Source organism: Silurus aristotelis (assembly GCF_946808225.1).
Source record: "Silurus aristotelis genome assembly, chromosome: 24".
NCBI classification, from domain to species: domain Eukaryota; kingdom Metazoa; phylum Chordata; class Actinopteri; order Siluriformes; family Siluridae; genus Silurus; species Silurus aristotelis.
The window spans coordinates 9951871-9968327 of record NC_139597.1 but is presented as its reverse complement, the minus strand read 5'-3'; the positions used below and the strand labels follow the sequence as shown (position 1 = coordinate 9968327).

Sequence of the window (16457 nt, the reverse complement as noted above, 5' to 3'; positions counted from 1 at the left end):
GGTTCACTGCTTTAGTCTACTTATTCCATCTTTCATCAATTGCTGTTGATGCAGTAATGACCTCGGTAATTAATACTCTGATAGAGTTGTTATAGACATGGTTGTTTTCTGTGTATGAAAAAAGTCCTTTATATTCAGAGCGGATGCTGATTGTATCTGTAACCAAGTCTCATGTTTCTGTCCTCACTAAGAAAGGTGGAATGCTCACTGTGCTCCAAGACTCTGACAGTTGTAAAAGCCTTACTGTTAGTCTTTTTTACTCCATTATAGGATTCATTTCACATTTCCAAAAAGTCTTGTCATCAGCTTTGAAAAATAATAAAGAAGAGGTGACCTTCTCCGAGCTACTTTGCAGGCTTTTAGCAGTGCCAAAGAAATGCGATTTTCAGTTTGTTTCCTATGAAGTCTTTAAGTTATAAAGACTTTATGTAATATTGTTTTTTCCAGAGAGAATCTGGAGAGACTACTGGATGACAAGCATTTCAAAGATGAGATTGTTCACTTTAACATCTCTGAGGAGGGATCAGTGGTGCTGGATATGCACCGCTCTCAACTCATGCCTGTGCTAATGAGGTATGCATGAGACTTTTTTTTTTTTATTATTAATTTTTCTGTGAATGAATGTGGTGTTAATGGGGTCTCTTGGCTGTCATTGTATAGGATCCTGTACGGGCGGATGCGCACTAAAGTTGGTAATAAGTTCCAGGGCAAAGCTGCCACTGCATCACGCTCTTCCATCGTGCTGCGCTTTCTGGCAGGTTGCCGGCCAGAGGAGCTGGCTGTGTTTATTGACCTGCTCCTGGATCCTGTGTGCCATCACAGCCAAGGTACACAGATATACATGTGTATATAATATAAGTATTTAAATCTAATACGAAATCCAGGTATGATACATATAGTCATATTCTGTAAATATTAAAATTTTTTTAAACATATGATATGAGGCTTTATGTATACCGATACAGACAATAAACAAGTGCATGGTCAACAAGTTTATATTTCGGATTCATTTTTAAATATTGTACTCACAATAATGTTTTTTAGATGCACAGATTTATGAATTGAATCTTCTAATTTGTCATTTAAGCCAAAAAGGTTAAACCTGCATTGTTTAGTCAAATAAGAAGCAGCATATTGGATGTTTAAAATTAGGATTAAAGGAATGTTAAAGAAAAATGTTATAATAGTAATTACAGATGCTAATAGCATGTTTTTGTATATTGCTCAATAAAATATGCTGTCACAGTTGCAACTGGTATATCATCACATTCCAAGAGATACATAATTCATACACTACAACATTTCATATGCAACTTAATAAGTCTGTGTTCCCTCTGGTGCCTGCAGGAACATGTCTAGCTGCAGTAGAGAGGGCCATGGCTGAGACAGACTCCTCCTCAGTGCTCCCTCTGGGTCGCCAGCATGCACTGCTCAACATTATAGATGTTGTGCTGCATAAACTGGGCCACCTTTTACAAAATTACTTGCCCAAGCTACTGCAGATTCTGCTGTGCATCACTGCCTCTGTGGCCTTGCTGCTGGAACATAGAGAGCAGGTGAGCTATAACCATCCATTTAGAGAACGCTTCAAAAGTAAAAAAATAAGTTATGTTTAATAGAGGTGTGTAAAATGAATATGTAATAATATCTTGTCGCATTACATGGAAACATTTTTATGACTCATGTGATATGAAATGCAGGTTTGCTAACCAAGTGCCAAAAACAAAATGTTTGTAGAGTGGTAAAAAGATAAATAGAAATTATGCTTTTAAATCTGTTTATGGAATTGGAATATAAGTCAGGCTCAATGCTTTGTGTGTCTTTGTAGCTGAAACCTGGCTGTGTTGGCCCCCTGAAGAACCTGAGGCGACTGGGACTTCTGCGCATCCAAGACTTCTTTGACAAATTTGAATCATACCAATTCACAGCTGATGAAATTGATGCCATATTTCACGCTATTGTCTGGCCTCAGGTACATTGTGCTTTGTGTGTACGAATATATTTCTTCTATGTTTTTGTCTTGTAGGCTGAAGCATGTGTTCATTTGTGTGTTATCATTGTGATGCTCATATACTGTATCTGTTCATATGCTTTAAAAGTATTGAAATGGCATGGCCAATTCTTTGCCATGAACATAATCATCAAGATGTTTATGTTTGAGATCAAAAGGTGAATGTCAGTATGTCAAAATATCATCCATATGGGTTAAACCAATTAGAACCCTGCACCTTTTTGTGCCCAGTGTGCCCTGCTAGAATGATTGTTTAAACTTCATCATTATCAAGGCAATGACAGAAAATCACCAAAATCACACTGCCAACGCAACAAAAACTTTCAGAGAAACAAAAAGTTAAGAGTTTCAGAATGGCCAGTCAATCAACAGACTTCAACCCAAGTAAACAGCATTTTACCTTTTGAAAAGGGCACTGAATAGAGAAATCTATCAAAAACGAACTAAAAGAAGCTGAACGATACTGAAAGAAAAGAATGTAAAATAAGCCTGGAAAAGCATCATAAAAGATGATCGCAACAGTTGGTGGATGTCATTGGGTCACTGGCTAAATGCAGTTACTGTAAACAAAGAATATGAGATAAGATACACTTTTATTCGTCCCACAGTGGGGAAATTTCTCTGTTACAGCAGCAAAGAAAAATAAATGTGCAAATATGTATAGAATAATAATACAGTACAGTATATAATGTGTGTGTATATATATATATATATATATATATATATATATATATATATATATATATATATATATACAACACAATGCATAAATACAAAAGAAGAAGAAAAAAGAGACCCCGAGTAAATAGTTTTTGCACATTTGTTGCTTTAAAAAAAAACTTGACTGTTATTATTGCACAGTTAAACAGTAATAACAGTGTGTATTTTGGTGACTGGTTCACCGGGAGCAGCTCTGATTGTAAAGTCTAATCGCAGCAGGGAGAAAAGACCGTCTGTATCGCTCCTTCATACACTTAGGATGTAAAAGTCTGTCACTGAAGGAGCTGCTCAGAGATGAAACTGTTTCATACAGGGAGTGAGAGTCATTCTGCAGTAATAATGATAGTTTAGCTACTATCCTCCTTTCTCCCACCTCCTGTACAGTGTCCAGGGGAATCCTCAGGACTGAGCTGGCCTTCCTGATCAGTTTGACCAGTCTCTTCCTGTCCCCAGTAAAAATGCTGCTGCACCAGCGGACCACTCCATAGAAGATGGCTAAGGCCACCACAGAGTCAAAAAAGGTCTTTAGTTGCTCTCCCTGCACTCCAAAAGACCTTAGTCTCCTCAGCAGAAAGAGTCTGCTCTGTCATTTCTCATAAATTGCCTCAGTATTATCTGTCTAGTTCAGTTTGGTGTTTAGATGAACACCCAGGTATTTGTAAGAGTCCACTCTCACAATGTCCTTTCCCTGAATGTTCACTGATGACAATGGAGTTTTCTTTGTGCCTACGGAAATCCACCACCAGTTCTTTGGTTTTCCCCACGTTTATGCAACAAAATCTTACTTGAATGTGCTGTAAGATTAACTGTTCATATACTCTTGTTTATTTAAGAATTGGGTGGTTCTAGTTCTCGGTTGTTTATGTGGTATAATCAGGACATAAAAGCTGAAATTCTGATTTATTGTCTTATATTCATCTTTTGATCCCAAACCCAAATATCTGTAGTATACAGCGAAAAGAATATAATTGGCTTTGCTGTTCTAATACATTCGGAGACGGCTGTATATGTAATATAACGTTTTCTTTGCTGTGCTTCAGGTGTGCCGTTTGCCCTCAGAGAGCCCGTATGCTCCCACGCCACTCCTGAAATTGATCCATATCTGGAGCATGAATGTTAGGTAAGATGTTTGGAAATTCCAGTTTTCTATAAATGTTCTGTTTGTTTTTTTCATAGTTCACTCGTTGAATAGCTGAAGTGTCTTCAATTAAATATCTCTGGGGTTAGGGTTAGGGAAATTTATGGCTGAATTAATCTTAGAAAAATAAGACATTCATTTAAATACATTTTTATTTGTATAGTGCATTTAACAATGGACATTGTCCAAAAGCAGCTATACAGAGAAAAAAAGGGTATAATGTTTAAATTTATACATTATTGCTGATTAGTTTATCTCTAATGAGTCAGCCGGTGGTGACAGTGGCGAGAAAAAAACCCTTAAAATGGTATGAGGAAGAAACTTTAAGAGGAACCCATTCTCATCTGGGTGGCACCGAACGTCCATTCATTATAGTTTTATTATTGTTGAGGTGTACTGTTCAGAAAACTGTTTACTGATGGGTGCTTTAATGTAGAACTATTCATGCCAACTGTAGTTCTGAGCCATTGTAGCAGTATGGTTGTATTAATTACAGATTCACCCTCATAGTTCTTGAGTTGCTCAGTAACTTTAGGCTGTTTATATGGAACCACCCTCTGCTGCTCTGAGTGGTCTCTAATTGAAGCGAACTCCATCCTGAGGTTGAATCAAGTGGATCTGGAAAAAAGAATGGGGCAGGACGTATGGTTACAGGTACCACATAAGGCACCATGTTTAGGGGTGAACTTTCACAGCAGTAATAATCAAAATAGAAGAGTAGCAGGTTTTTATGGCCTAGATTTGGGGTTGCAGCCATATGAGCCATGTATGGTTTCTAACCATATAAGCTTGGTAGGAAAGACACATCAGGTTGTGACTAGATTGTGTGCTTTTGTATAAATCTAACAGTCTTAAACTGTGAGGTTTTCATTTCGTCCATATCATTTTGAAGAAAGTTACTCCCAGCCAACAGTCCGTATTTTTTTTGTTTTAGGTATTTCTGGTTTTTTTAAGGTTACTGTTAAGGTGGATTAAGTTTCTCAGGACTCATCATGGATACAGAAATCGTTATTAATATGCATAACTATAACCCCGTATTTATAACCCCTTAGGTATTTCCCTTTGCTGGCTAAGCAGAGACCAGACCACCCGGAGTGTGACATCCTGCTCAACGTCCTAGCTCTACTGTCTTCCAAAAATGTCTCTCCTAAAACAGCAGCCATGGTAATGGACATCTGTGAGAATTTACTGAACACACCAGACTTTACACCTTCTGAGACGGAGGAAGAGATTGAGGCAGAGGCAGAGACAGTGACACCGCTGAGCGTCAATGGGTGTGTTATTCCTGAGCTAGTGCCTGGTTCAGACATCACTAAAGGTAGAGAGCAAGACAAGATGCATATAGTGTTCTCTCATTTTTTTTTACCCCAGTTACCATGTATATTAATATCATCCATTCTTTTTTACACAGAATCTTTGACTATAGGTTCGAGGCTGCTCTTACCTCACATCCCTGCTGTACTTCAGTACCTCGGTGGAGTTGTGCGCAACTCCGATCGCCTTAAAAAGAAGAAATTCCGAGCTCAAGTTAGCAAGGAGCTTAACATCCTGTCTAAGTATGCGCAGCTTTCCTGCTTACAGCTTGTGATATGTTATCTGATTATATACAGGTATGACCGTTTATTTTCTTGTTCTCTACCAGGATCAGTCGATTTGTCGCTGATAAGGAACAGAGCTCAACACTTGTACGTCTTCTGCTGCCGTACCTCCATAAGCCAAACATTGCCGAGGTATAATCCTTCTCTATTACATCAGCGTAAACTTGGTATGCTGTGCATTATTTTTAATGGATTTCTTTACCAAATACAGTATTTATATATATATATATATTTCTTCTCAAACAGGAGACCGAGTTGGACATTCTCAGCACAGTGCAGAACCTGCTGAGACAATGTTCAGAACCCACGGTCTTCCTGAAGCCTCTTAGTAAACTCTTCTCCATCGTACGCAACAAGCCATGCCGTAAAGTCCTGTGTGAGATATTCAAGGTCAGATACTTATGATCCGTCCAGCTTTGTATCACTATTCACAGTTTATCTCATAACCAACAATCACTGACTGCATTTTGGGCGACTTTTCTTCTGCACAGACACTGTCTGACCTGGACAATGAACTGAAGTACATAGCCGATGTTGTTGTTGAGGTAAGAGATCATTACAGATCAGAGAGTAATGTTTTTGGGTTCATTTCTGTGTAGTGGTTTTTATACAACAATTCTCTTCTCTTTTCTTCTCTTCTCTCCTCTTCTTTTCTCCCCTTTTCTCTTCTCTTCTCCTCTCCCCTTTTCTCTTCTCTTCTTTTCTCTTCTCTTCTCTTATCTCCCCTCTTCTCCTCTCCTCTCCCTTCTTCTCTTCTCTTCTCTTCTCTTCTCTTCTCTTCTCTTCTCTTCTCTTCTCTTCTCTACTCTACTCTACTCTACTCTACTCTACTCTTCTTCTCTCCCCTTTTCTCTTCTCTTCTCTCCCCTCTTCTCCTCTCTATTCTTCTCCTCTCCTCTCCTCTCCTCTCCTCTCCTCTTTTCTTCTCCTCTTCTCTCCAGCTTAATGCATTTGATAGTCGCCATCTAGATGAGATTCACTTCGATGTTCGCCTGATGGCATTCCAGAAGTCGGTCAAACACATTGAAGAGATGAAAACACTAGACATAAGATATCTCATGGTCATCATGCACAACTGCTTCCACTCTTTTGACGTGAGTATGAAACATGTTTGTGTTTGAGAGGCACCTCTTTTGACACGTGCAAGAAATGTTAACTAATGGTATTTCAAGCTCATTTAATAAATCTGCCATCCCATATATTACCATTACAGAATTTACATTTATTTATTAATTTGTAACTTTTTTTATGAACTATACGCTTTTATTCTGGTGAGATCAGGTAATATTTTTGTTGCTGGAATTGTCTGTGTGTTTTAGACTGGGGACATGTCTCTGGCAGACAGCGCCAATTTATGTCTCTCAGCTATACTCAAGCAGCTGGCTGCAGTGGGCTGCATGGAACAGGATTACAAAGAGATTGTGCAGTACACTGTTTTAGATGCCGTTAGGAGAGGATTAAAGAGCAGGACAGAGGTACAATTATGTTAATCAAATTAGTATAACAATTTAGGTTAGGATCAAAACAAACACACATTGATGAACCTGTTTTTTTTACTGTATACAGAGTGTAAGGAACGATTACACTTCAGTCCTGGCCTGTCTGGTCAAAACCTTCCCCAATCGCTCAGAATTCAGAGACCTGGTGCAGCTCACCAACTACTCAGATCCTGAGTCAGACTTCTTTGAGCACATGAAGCACATACAGGTAGAGGCACCACTCACCACACATTCAGACTGTCTCATCCCAAGATTCACAAACATCTTAATTTTAGCACCACCTGACCATTAATCTATTCTCTTTCTGGACTTCAGATACATCGTAGGGGACGAGCACTCAGAAAGTTTGCCAAACAGCTGACAGACGGCATAGTGGTGATGTCTTCCCGCTCCATGCAGAACTTTATCATGCCCTATGCCATGATTGCACTATTTGATGAGAAACTCCTGAAGGTAATTACAGTTACAGAACTCACAGTTTATTTATAAATATTAGGGGTGTAACGGTACACAAAATTCACAGTTCGAAAAGTCCTATACGAAAATGGTTTGGCATTAATGCGTGTACAGTTACACCCCTTATAAATAATGTATATGATTTATACCAGTAAGATGAAATTGAAAATGAAAAGTATATAGTAAAATAAAAGTGCAGCTTTAACACCAGACACTATAATTTTCTAATTTCGAAAATTGTACCTTTATTCTGTTATGTTACCTTAATGTTATGTCTGCTATTAATGTTAAGAGCAATAAACTATGTTCCAATATGCAGCATGAAGCTATGACCTCCGCAGCAGTCGAAGTTATTGGTGCAGTCTGTAAACGCCTGACCTGGTCTAAGTACCTCTACTACCTCAAGCACTTTATCCATGTGCTCCAAACAGGAATAGTTGAGCAGAAACTGGCTGTAAGGTGAGAAAGCATTTTGTTTTTCTAGGATTGTAGTATGTGTCTGGTAAACACGAGTAACCCTGCTACACTGCTCCCTTGTACAGTTTGCTGCTGATTATTCTGGAAGCCTTTCACTTCGACCAGGAAAGTCTGAGCAAAGAAATCGAGGCAGCCAAGAACAAAAAGACAGATGGTGAGTTGAGGGGAATAATGTTCCTACCAGTTTCGCATCTCTACTCACTCTAGGTTTAGCCATAATCATGATTTTGTTTTCTTTTCAGAGCCAATTATTCTGGAGGTAGAAGCAGAGGAAGAGCAAGCAGAAGTTATGGATTCAGATGAAAGTGACATAGAGGATGCCATGGAGACCAATGATGCTGATGCTGTTGCCACAGAAGCTGATGGAATGGACACAGGCGATGGTGACTCCACCAAGATCAAAAAAGGCACTGAGGCTAAGCCGAGGAAAAGGCCCCCTGTTGTTAGCAGTGGCCTTCCACAGAGTGAAGAGGACCTGAAGTCTCTTATCTCCTCCATTCATAAGACTGTCACTCAGAGTGTCTTGCCCAGATTACAAAAATGCCTAACAGCCAAGGTTAATGTTTTTCATTCTCGTTTTTGTCTTATATGTGCTTCGATGGTCTATACCAAATGATAGAAGTTTGGGGGGAAAAAAAATTATAATATATGATTGTGTGTAGGTAAAAAGAGATGATGAACACAAGACGGTGAAATCAAAGGAAGTTAAGGATGAGGAGGTGGTAAGAGTGCCAATCGCCTTTGCTATGGTCCGCCTCATGCAGACTCTTCCACAGGAAGTTATGGAAGCCAACTTGCCTGGGTGTGTACTGTGTGTATGTTAGAATCTTATGTGGATAAACTCAAAGGATATAAAATGACATCAACTTAAAACAAATAATAACATTTTAAAATAGACAAATGGTCATACTGTAATAATTTATATATATATATATATATATATATATATATATATATATATATATATATATATATATATATATATATATATAAAATATTATTGCCAAATAAATGTTAATTCCATTAACATTTAAATAAATGTCAATTAATTCTATTATAATGTTTTGTTAGTGGTAAATAATGCATTAATAAATAATGGAAGACTTAATGTGCTGCCACAGACAAACATATTTTTAAATATTTTTCTTATACAATTCTTTTTTTCTATTATTTAGCTGAAGTCTGTATTAAGTAGTATATTGTGCATTAATATATATACAGGATACTCCTCAAAGTGTGTGTCCACCTAAAGAGTCGTTTCCAGGAGATCCGTGATGTCGCCCGAAGCACGCTGATCAAGATTATTGAGGCCTTGGGACATAATTACCTGCAGTATGTTCTCACAGAGATGCAGGGTGTCCTTGTAAAGGGCTACCAGGTAAAGAATACCCTCTACTAACTGCCCCATACCTTAACTAGCTTGCACTGAAATATTCATTTGTTTTTCAGATCCATGTATTGACCTTCACTGTTTACCATTTACTCTTAACCCTGAAACCTTCTTTGAAAGCTGGAGAACTCGACCCTTGCTTGGACATTCTGATAAAGGTGACTGATCCGATCTGTGCTGTAATCAGTGTTGGATAAGTAAAGTGAGCGATGGCTAATGTTGTGAAACTTTTATTTTATTTATACATTTTTTTTTAGATTTTTAACAACGAGCTGTTTGGCTCTCTTGCGGCGGAGAAGGATATTAAAGGTATCGTCTCAAAAGTAATGGAGGCCCGTCACAGCAAGAGCTCGGACTCGTATGAGTTTCTGGGTCAGTTCTGCAGCCAGGAAAGAGTCACACAGCTCATTATTCCCCTCAAAGAGGTAAGTAGTCGATGACTTGGCATTTTTTGTTAACGGAATTGAAAACCTTTGTTGGCAAGCATTTTCAGTGATGACGTTGTGCACGACTAGATTTTGGAGAGGACGGCCAGCCTGAAGGTGTCCCGGCGAGTACACAGTGTTTTGAGGAGAGTTGTAACAGGACTTCTGCTGAATCAGTGTATGACCCCTCAGTCAATCTTGCTGCTGAGTCACGGTCTGATCAGCCAGAGCCTGCCACTCATCACGAGCAAGAGCAAGTATGTTTTTCACCCTCTTCTTGTTCTCTCAAACACACACCAGAAAGTAATTGACTATAGTTCAGACAGATCAAAACAGGTTGTCTCTCTGTGGTTTAGGCAGAAGTCTGCTCTTCCTCCAGACCCCCGACTGCCACCTCCAAGCTGCTTGCTCCTGCCCCCCACCCCGAAAAGAGGTGTAGTGAAGGCAGCCCTTAGCCGCCAGACCAATATACACATTCTAGTGGACACTGGACTGAATGTAAGAACACACATATTATCTAATTGAATTTGCCGACTTGATATCCGGTTGAATGATTGCATTCTAAATATGTCTACTGTGACTTGACTTTCTTAAAATTATGATTATATGTCCATGTACACATATAGCTGCTCCATGGTAGTTTGAGAAATTCCAAGGTCAACTCCTCCGTGGCATCAGTGCGAGAGATGTTAGACCCATTTGTCTTGCTTCTGCTGGACTGTCTCGACTCCATGCATGTCAAGGTTTGTGACTCACTAAGGATGGGAGTGGCTTTACTTTTTGGATGATCACTAAACTGTGTTTATAAAGTTTCAATATGTTTTATGTGTAACCCTAGTTTGTATGTGTGTGTTTAGGTGATCACTGAGTCTCTGCAAGGCTTCATCTGGATCCTGAAATTCCCTCTTCCTGCAGTGGAGCAAAAGGCAGAACAAATCACCAAGCAGCTGTTCGTTCTGCTGAAGGACTACGCTAAAGCAGGTGCTGGTCATGGAGAAAACTTTCACCTCGTCCAGAATTGCTTCAAGGTGCACAGACCAGCTGACCTACACATGCTTATCTGATCATATGAACTCTGCATAGATCCTCCTGCTTAATATCAATCTCACCCAGTTTTTGGTTTGTTCTGTTTTTGTCATTTAGGTCATAACTGTCTTAGTGAAGAGTGTGGCGAAAAACTGCATTTCTGATACACAGCTGCAAGTGCTGCTGGGATACGCTGAAGAGGACATCTATGATAATTCTCGCCAAGCCACAGCATTCGGCCTGCTCAAAGTAAATTTAGGCCCAGATATAACAATTGTTAATCCATTAAGTGATTTCATACATACAATAATTGTAATCACACTTTAACATAAGGACCCTGGAAAAAAGAGAATTCTATCTGTCTATCTGTACATCGAAAATATATGACCCTACATGGTTTTTATTGAAAGTGTCGCACTAACGTTAGCTCACTACGTTATGCCAAGGCCTAGGTTTTATGCTGAGTGCTTTATTAATTTTTTCCCCATAGACCTCTGATTTGTAGTGTGAACTCCATGCCTTTAAGTATACAATTATACATCCTGATTACTTCATTTTCAGTAGCTTTAAATGATTATTTATGTAATTGTCCATCTTGGTTTAGTAAACAGTCAAGGAAAATAAGACACACTTTTTTAGAAGGTCCTAATACATTAATATAATTCATTTAGATTTTATAGGTATAGTTCTTTTGTACAGACCTGGTCACAAAGTGGATTTACAGAAATCAGGAGGTAGATTCTGTTCTGTCATGGCATGGAAAAACCCCATGAGACAACATGGAAAAAACAAAAACTTTGATGTTGAAAATCGATTACGCTCTTGAGTGTTTTTGAGAATAAGGCAGATAGTTGCTTTGTGTGACATTTCAGTTGAATAGCTAGAAGAGACGCTGTTTGGTCTAATAAATGCTCTGTATTTTAGGCGATCCTTTCCAAGAAGCTGGTGGTACCAGAGATGGAGGAGGTGATGAAAAAAGTTGCCAAACTGTCCATAAATGGCTCGAATGAGCAGGTCCGCGTTCGTTGTAGACAGGTCAGTATTGCCTTTGTTACCTTTACTCACCAACGTCATCATCATTTCAGAAGTGTCTAATATAATTATTATTTTTTTTTTTTTAGATCTATCTAAAGTATCTCATTGATTATCCACTTGGGAAGAAGCTTAAAAACCATTTTGACTTTATTGTTTCCCAGCTCACGTAAGTACTTTACTATTATATGTTTTTGTCTTTGCATTCCTGAGGCGCTAAACAATCAGTCCAATAACTAATGATTTACATGAACCACCAATATTTAACCAATGTTGATCAGCTGGTGGGTCAGTTTCCAGGAATTTAAATACTTATTTCACAAGCATTTTATGTGTTATAAGGCTTAGAAATGTGTTTTAGGAATGCAGCGTATCAATTTGTTGATCAATTTGTTGATTTTGTTTTTTAAATCACTAACATCTAGCTAACTTCTGACAAAATGACTGAAAATACCTTTAAAAGTTATTTTGATTGGATTGTTTTGCTGAATTTCCCTATTCATGCAGATATGAGTATGACACAGGAAGACAGTCTGCCCTCGAGATGATGGTCTTCATTTTCCAAACATTCCCTCAGGTAACCTTTTCGTCTTGGGCATTTGAACATCTATTCTTTCTGTTTAATCTGTAGCTGATATCTGGGTTTATCTCACTCTATGTTTGTGTACAGTCTTTCCTCTTGGAGCACTGTGGACTCTTCTTTGTGCCTCTGTCTCTGGCTATGGTGAATGATGATTCAGCACGCTGTAAGAAAATGGCCTCACTTGCCATTAAGTCACTACTGGGTCAGTTAGACGTAATGCACCAGAACTCCATGTTCACTTTGGTCAATGGCTGGCTGACTGGAGAGAAGGTAAATTAAAATGCACCGAATTGAATACTGGGTGAATATTTGCATATACATTTCCTTTGTCAAAAAGACATATATATCCGTATATGTTTGTTTGTACAGGTGGCGTTAAGAAGATTAGGTGCTCAGGTGTGTGGCCTTTTTGTAGAAGCAGAAGGAGAGCAATTCGTTCGCAGACTGGATTCATTGCTGCCTCTAGTAGAGAAAGAAATCCATACTGGCAACTTTGAAGATGTGAGTACTAGTGTGAGAGTCCTGTTACTGACTGAGGTATAAAGTGTTAAACATGATGTGAATTACATATGCAAGACAAACGTGGATCTGTAAGTCAAAAGACATTTTGTTTGTTGTTTGAATTTATTTTTTAGATTGAAGAGGAAGAAAGCGAGAAGGCTGCAGACAGGTTACTCTTCTATTATCTCACCCTAATCACCAAGATCATCAAGGAATGTGGCTTCTTGGAGCTCAACAAACCAGAGGACACTCTCACTAGCATCTGGGGTAAGCACACATACTCACAAGGACACACATACATACACCAAGCCGTTTTTTTCCATATATTGTGACAAACATTTTCACACGGAACAATTTCTTGCGGTATTATGGGGAAGGAAGCAGATATTGTAATCTCGCTTTCAAGAAGTTAAATACTATTGAGTGGGTGGAATTCACAATTCAGTGTTATTCCCCATTTTTTTAATGGATCGGACCACACGAGCCTTCGCTCCTCACATGCATCAGTGACCCTGTCGCCGATTCACCTCTGTTCCTTCCTTGGACCACTTTCGATAGATACTGAGCACTGCAGACTGGGAAACATCCCTCAAGAGCTGTGGTTTTGGAGACGTTCTGACTCAGTCGTCTAGACATCACAGTTTATCACTTGTCAAACTCATGCAAATCCTTAATCCTGAGTTTAGTGAAAAATGGAGAGGTTCAGTTAAAGTACGAGAGTTTTCCATGTTGCTCCCTGCTTTACAAATTAATCTCTTTGTATTGTTTAAGGGGTCTTTGTGGAAAGCAAGTCAATGCTATCTAAAACAGAACAGATTTGTTTTATAGTCTAAGTCATGAGGTATTTTTGTCACTTTAATCCCTGGATTTAAACATTGGCCTGTGGATTTTCGGTAAATCAGAAACACTATTGACTGTATCAAACTCTGGTGTAATCCCATAACAAATTGTACTCTTCTAGGTCACATTGAAGCTCACCTGCGCTATCCTCACTCCTGGGTTTGGCTGACTGCTTCTCAGATCTTTGGCCTGCTTTTCGCTGCTCAAAAACCAGAATCTCTGCTGTCTCTGTGGCACTCCCAAAATGCCTCCCAAAACAGCCAGCCAGTGGCTTCCTCCTACCTCTCAACCAGCCTGGACAAGAGGGTAAGAGTCTTTAAATTTCAGAATCTAAGTAGTGCCACACTGGACAATGTTATCTTTCATTCGAGCAGTCAAACATGACCTCATTTCCTGCTCTTCACTTTCAGATGAGGGAGCTGGTCTTGTCATTTTGTCACCAGCTGCAGTCCAAGTTCCTGGACATCAGTGCTGGCGAGCAGGTAAGAAATCTCACCTAAGGCGAATTGAGCACAAGCTGAAAACCATCAGCAGTAATGGGTTGATATATTACTTCCGTCAACAGGTAATCAAGAACCTGCTCTTCGTGGCCAAGGTGATCTATCTTATCTCGCCCGAGTCTGACTTCGAGGAGGATAAAAAAGGAGTAGAAGATGTGATGAAAAAAACAGAGGAGGAGAAAGAGAGTGGAGATGAAGAGCAGGTTGATGAAGAAGACGATCAGGAGCAACAGCAGATAATGGAGGGGCAGGATGAGGAAGAAGAGGAGCTTCGGCAACAGAAGATTCTAGAGGAGCATGAGGATAATCGGCCACCGTCTCTGCTCTGGGTGATTAAGAAGCTCACACTGGTCGCTAAGAGAGAAGCAGCCAACACCCCCAAAGAGCCAGTGAAGGTGAGCAGTTAAAGTTAGTACACAAAGTGTACTAGTAAACCGATATAGTTTATAACTCGGTTCTGTCTGAATAAACGTGACTGAATAAGGACAACAGTTACCTTTTATAGCTCAAACATTACTGATTAGTTTGTGGCTGTAAATACGAAGATTCTCATTGGCTATGTTTTTGTAGAGGTGCTTCACATTGCCAGGTTTAATTAGTGCCACTGACTCTAAGCCTTTTTGAACTTCACATGGGAGAATTAACTAATGAAAAAAACAGGCTAGTTTACTAATCAGAAAATATGGAAAATGTAGATGGACACCTGTCCCCTTCCCCACACAGTGGTCTACACTGCACACTGACCAGGAATAATATTGGCATTATAGCATTATGAGCAATGAAGTGAATAACACTGATTATCTCCTGATCATGGCACCTCTTAGCAGGTAGGATATATCAAGCAGCAAGTGAAAATTTTGATGCACATGGGGAGCGAAGACTAACCCGTGTGGTCCGATCCAACAGATGATTTTCAGAAGCTCAAATTGCTGAAGTTGTTCATGCTGTTAATGCTCGAAAGATCTGGACTGTTTTGGCAGCAATAGGGAAACCAACACAATATTATGCAGGTGGTCATAATGTTATGCCTGATCAGAGTATTAAAAATTCTCTTTCACTGGAACTAAGCAAGCTCCTTTATCAAGTGTGTCATGGATGGCAAGAACTCCAGTTCCAGAGCTCTGACTTCAACCCCACTGAACACCTCTGGGACACCCCAGACCTCTTCACTTAGCATCAATATCTGACCCCACTAATGCTCCTGTGGCTAAACTTTAGTGGAAAAGAAATGTGGAGCTTTTTACAATAGCAAAGGTGAGCAAACTCTGGAAAGGGATGTTCAAAAAGCAAATCTGGGAACTCAAGTCTGGTGTCCAAAAACTCTGACCATTTGTGTTCCCTGTTGTAAGTGATGAATCTTTTGATAATTGCTGCAATTATTTTTTTCATTTTTCACAGAGAACATGTGTTTTTAAGTTTTTGGGCGCAATAGCTGTTGACCTTGGTAAAGATCGTCTCGGCCCCTACCTGACTACCATCATTGCGCCGCTCTACAGAGAACTGGACAGCACGTATGCAGACCAAGGTCTGGAACTTTTGTTGCGACCATTTATTGACTGTTATTGATTTCATAGGTTTAATTTCCTGATTCATCTTAATCTGATTTGACCACCTCAGACTCTACACTGAAGAACCTGGCACAGGAGCTCATTGAGCTGCTGAAGAAGCTGGTAGGTCTTGAGAAGTTCTCACTTGCCTTTGCTGCTGTGCAGAAGGAGGCCTCACAGAGACGAGCCTCACGCAAGAAACACAAGGCAGTGCAGGTGAGTTTCTCAGAGAAACCGTGCTCATTGTGTTTGTGTAAAGCTGGTTACTGTGGTTTCACGACAATTGCTTATTTCTTTTTTCGTTTGTTTCTTAGGCTGTGGCCAATCCTGATATTGCTGCTAGGAAAAAGATCAAGAAGCACCAAAAGAAAACAGAGGCAAAGAAAAGAAAAATAGAATTTTTACGACCAGGGCACAAAGCAAAAAGAAGCAAACGCAGTTCACTCAGAGACTTGGCCATGGTTCAGTAAAATCTTTTATGTTAAACCTTTTGTATCTGGTCATCTTGATTTCTGGATGCAGTTGTTACCCAGATGGTGTTGCATTGCATAATTGTTTCTGTTTGAAGTTGTACAACATGTAACAAACAATAGTTGTTTTTTTTTTGTTAATAAATGAATCATACATAAGAATTCAAATCAGCATAAAATCAATTTCCAAAAGAAGGAGAATTTACAAAATGATTCTCCTATGCATTTGTTTCAGAATTAAAAG

The 16457-nt window shown here is 39.3% G+C and overlaps 1 protein-coding gene across 1 annotated transcript in view; it reads left to right on the top strand.

Annotated features, from left to right (window-relative positions):
- The window catches only part of utp20 (UTP20 small subunit processome component), a 28779-nt gene extending 12398 nt beyond the window's left edge, over nucleotides 1–16381 (top strand). The window contains exons 25-62 of the mRNA XM_083528964.1: nucleotides 448–573; nucleotides 661–827; nucleotides 1348–1556; nucleotides 1829–1972; nucleotides 3772–3851; nucleotides 4922–5187; nucleotides 5281–5425; nucleotides 5512–5599; nucleotides 5714–5857; nucleotides 5959–6012; nucleotides 6409–6561; nucleotides 6787–6942; nucleotides 7034–7174; nucleotides 7282–7419; nucleotides 7742–7881; nucleotides 7965–8053; nucleotides 8142–8455; nucleotides 8562–8701; nucleotides 9121–9277; nucleotides 9349–9447; nucleotides 9547–9714; nucleotides 9805–9971; nucleotides 10071–10212; nucleotides 10341–10457; nucleotides 10572–10742; nucleotides 10858–10989; nucleotides 11665–11775; nucleotides 11862–11941; nucleotides 12280–12349; nucleotides 12443–12625; nucleotides 12725–12856; nucleotides 12991–13123; nucleotides 13818–14002; nucleotides 14107–14178; nucleotides 14262–14591; nucleotides 15595–15721; nucleotides 15814–15959; nucleotides 16058–16381. Of these exons, the coding sequence (XP_083385090.1) occupies nucleotides 448–573; nucleotides 661–827; nucleotides 1348–1556; nucleotides 1829–1972; nucleotides 3772–3851; nucleotides 4922–5187; nucleotides 5281–5425; nucleotides 5512–5599; nucleotides 5714–5857; nucleotides 5959–6012; nucleotides 6409–6561; nucleotides 6787–6942; nucleotides 7034–7174; nucleotides 7282–7419; nucleotides 7742–7881; nucleotides 7965–8053; nucleotides 8142–8455; nucleotides 8562–8701; nucleotides 9121–9277; nucleotides 9349–9447; nucleotides 9547–9714; nucleotides 9805–9971; nucleotides 10071–10212; nucleotides 10341–10457; nucleotides 10572–10742; nucleotides 10858–10989; nucleotides 11665–11775; nucleotides 11862–11941; nucleotides 12280–12349; nucleotides 12443–12625; nucleotides 12725–12856; nucleotides 12991–13123; nucleotides 13818–14002; nucleotides 14107–14178; nucleotides 14262–14591; nucleotides 15595–15721; nucleotides 15814–15959; nucleotides 16058–16213 (5572 nt within the window). The 3' untranslated portion in view covers nucleotides 16214–16381. The remainder of the gene's footprint in view (nucleotides 1–447; nucleotides 574–660; nucleotides 828–1347; nucleotides 1557–1828; nucleotides 1973–3771; nucleotides 3852–4921; nucleotides 5188–5280; nucleotides 5426–5511; nucleotides 5600–5713; nucleotides 5858–5958; nucleotides 6013–6408; nucleotides 6562–6786; nucleotides 6943–7033; nucleotides 7175–7281; nucleotides 7420–7741; nucleotides 7882–7964; nucleotides 8054–8141; nucleotides 8456–8561; nucleotides 8702–9120; nucleotides 9278–9348; nucleotides 9448–9546; nucleotides 9715–9804; nucleotides 9972–10070; nucleotides 10213–10340; nucleotides 10458–10571; nucleotides 10743–10857; nucleotides 10990–11664; nucleotides 11776–11861; nucleotides 11942–12279; nucleotides 12350–12442; nucleotides 12626–12724; nucleotides 12857–12990; nucleotides 13124–13817; nucleotides 14003–14106; nucleotides 14179–14261; nucleotides 14592–15594; nucleotides 15722–15813; nucleotides 15960–16057) is intronic.
- The last annotated feature ends 76 nt before the right edge of the window (nucleotides 16382–16457 follow it).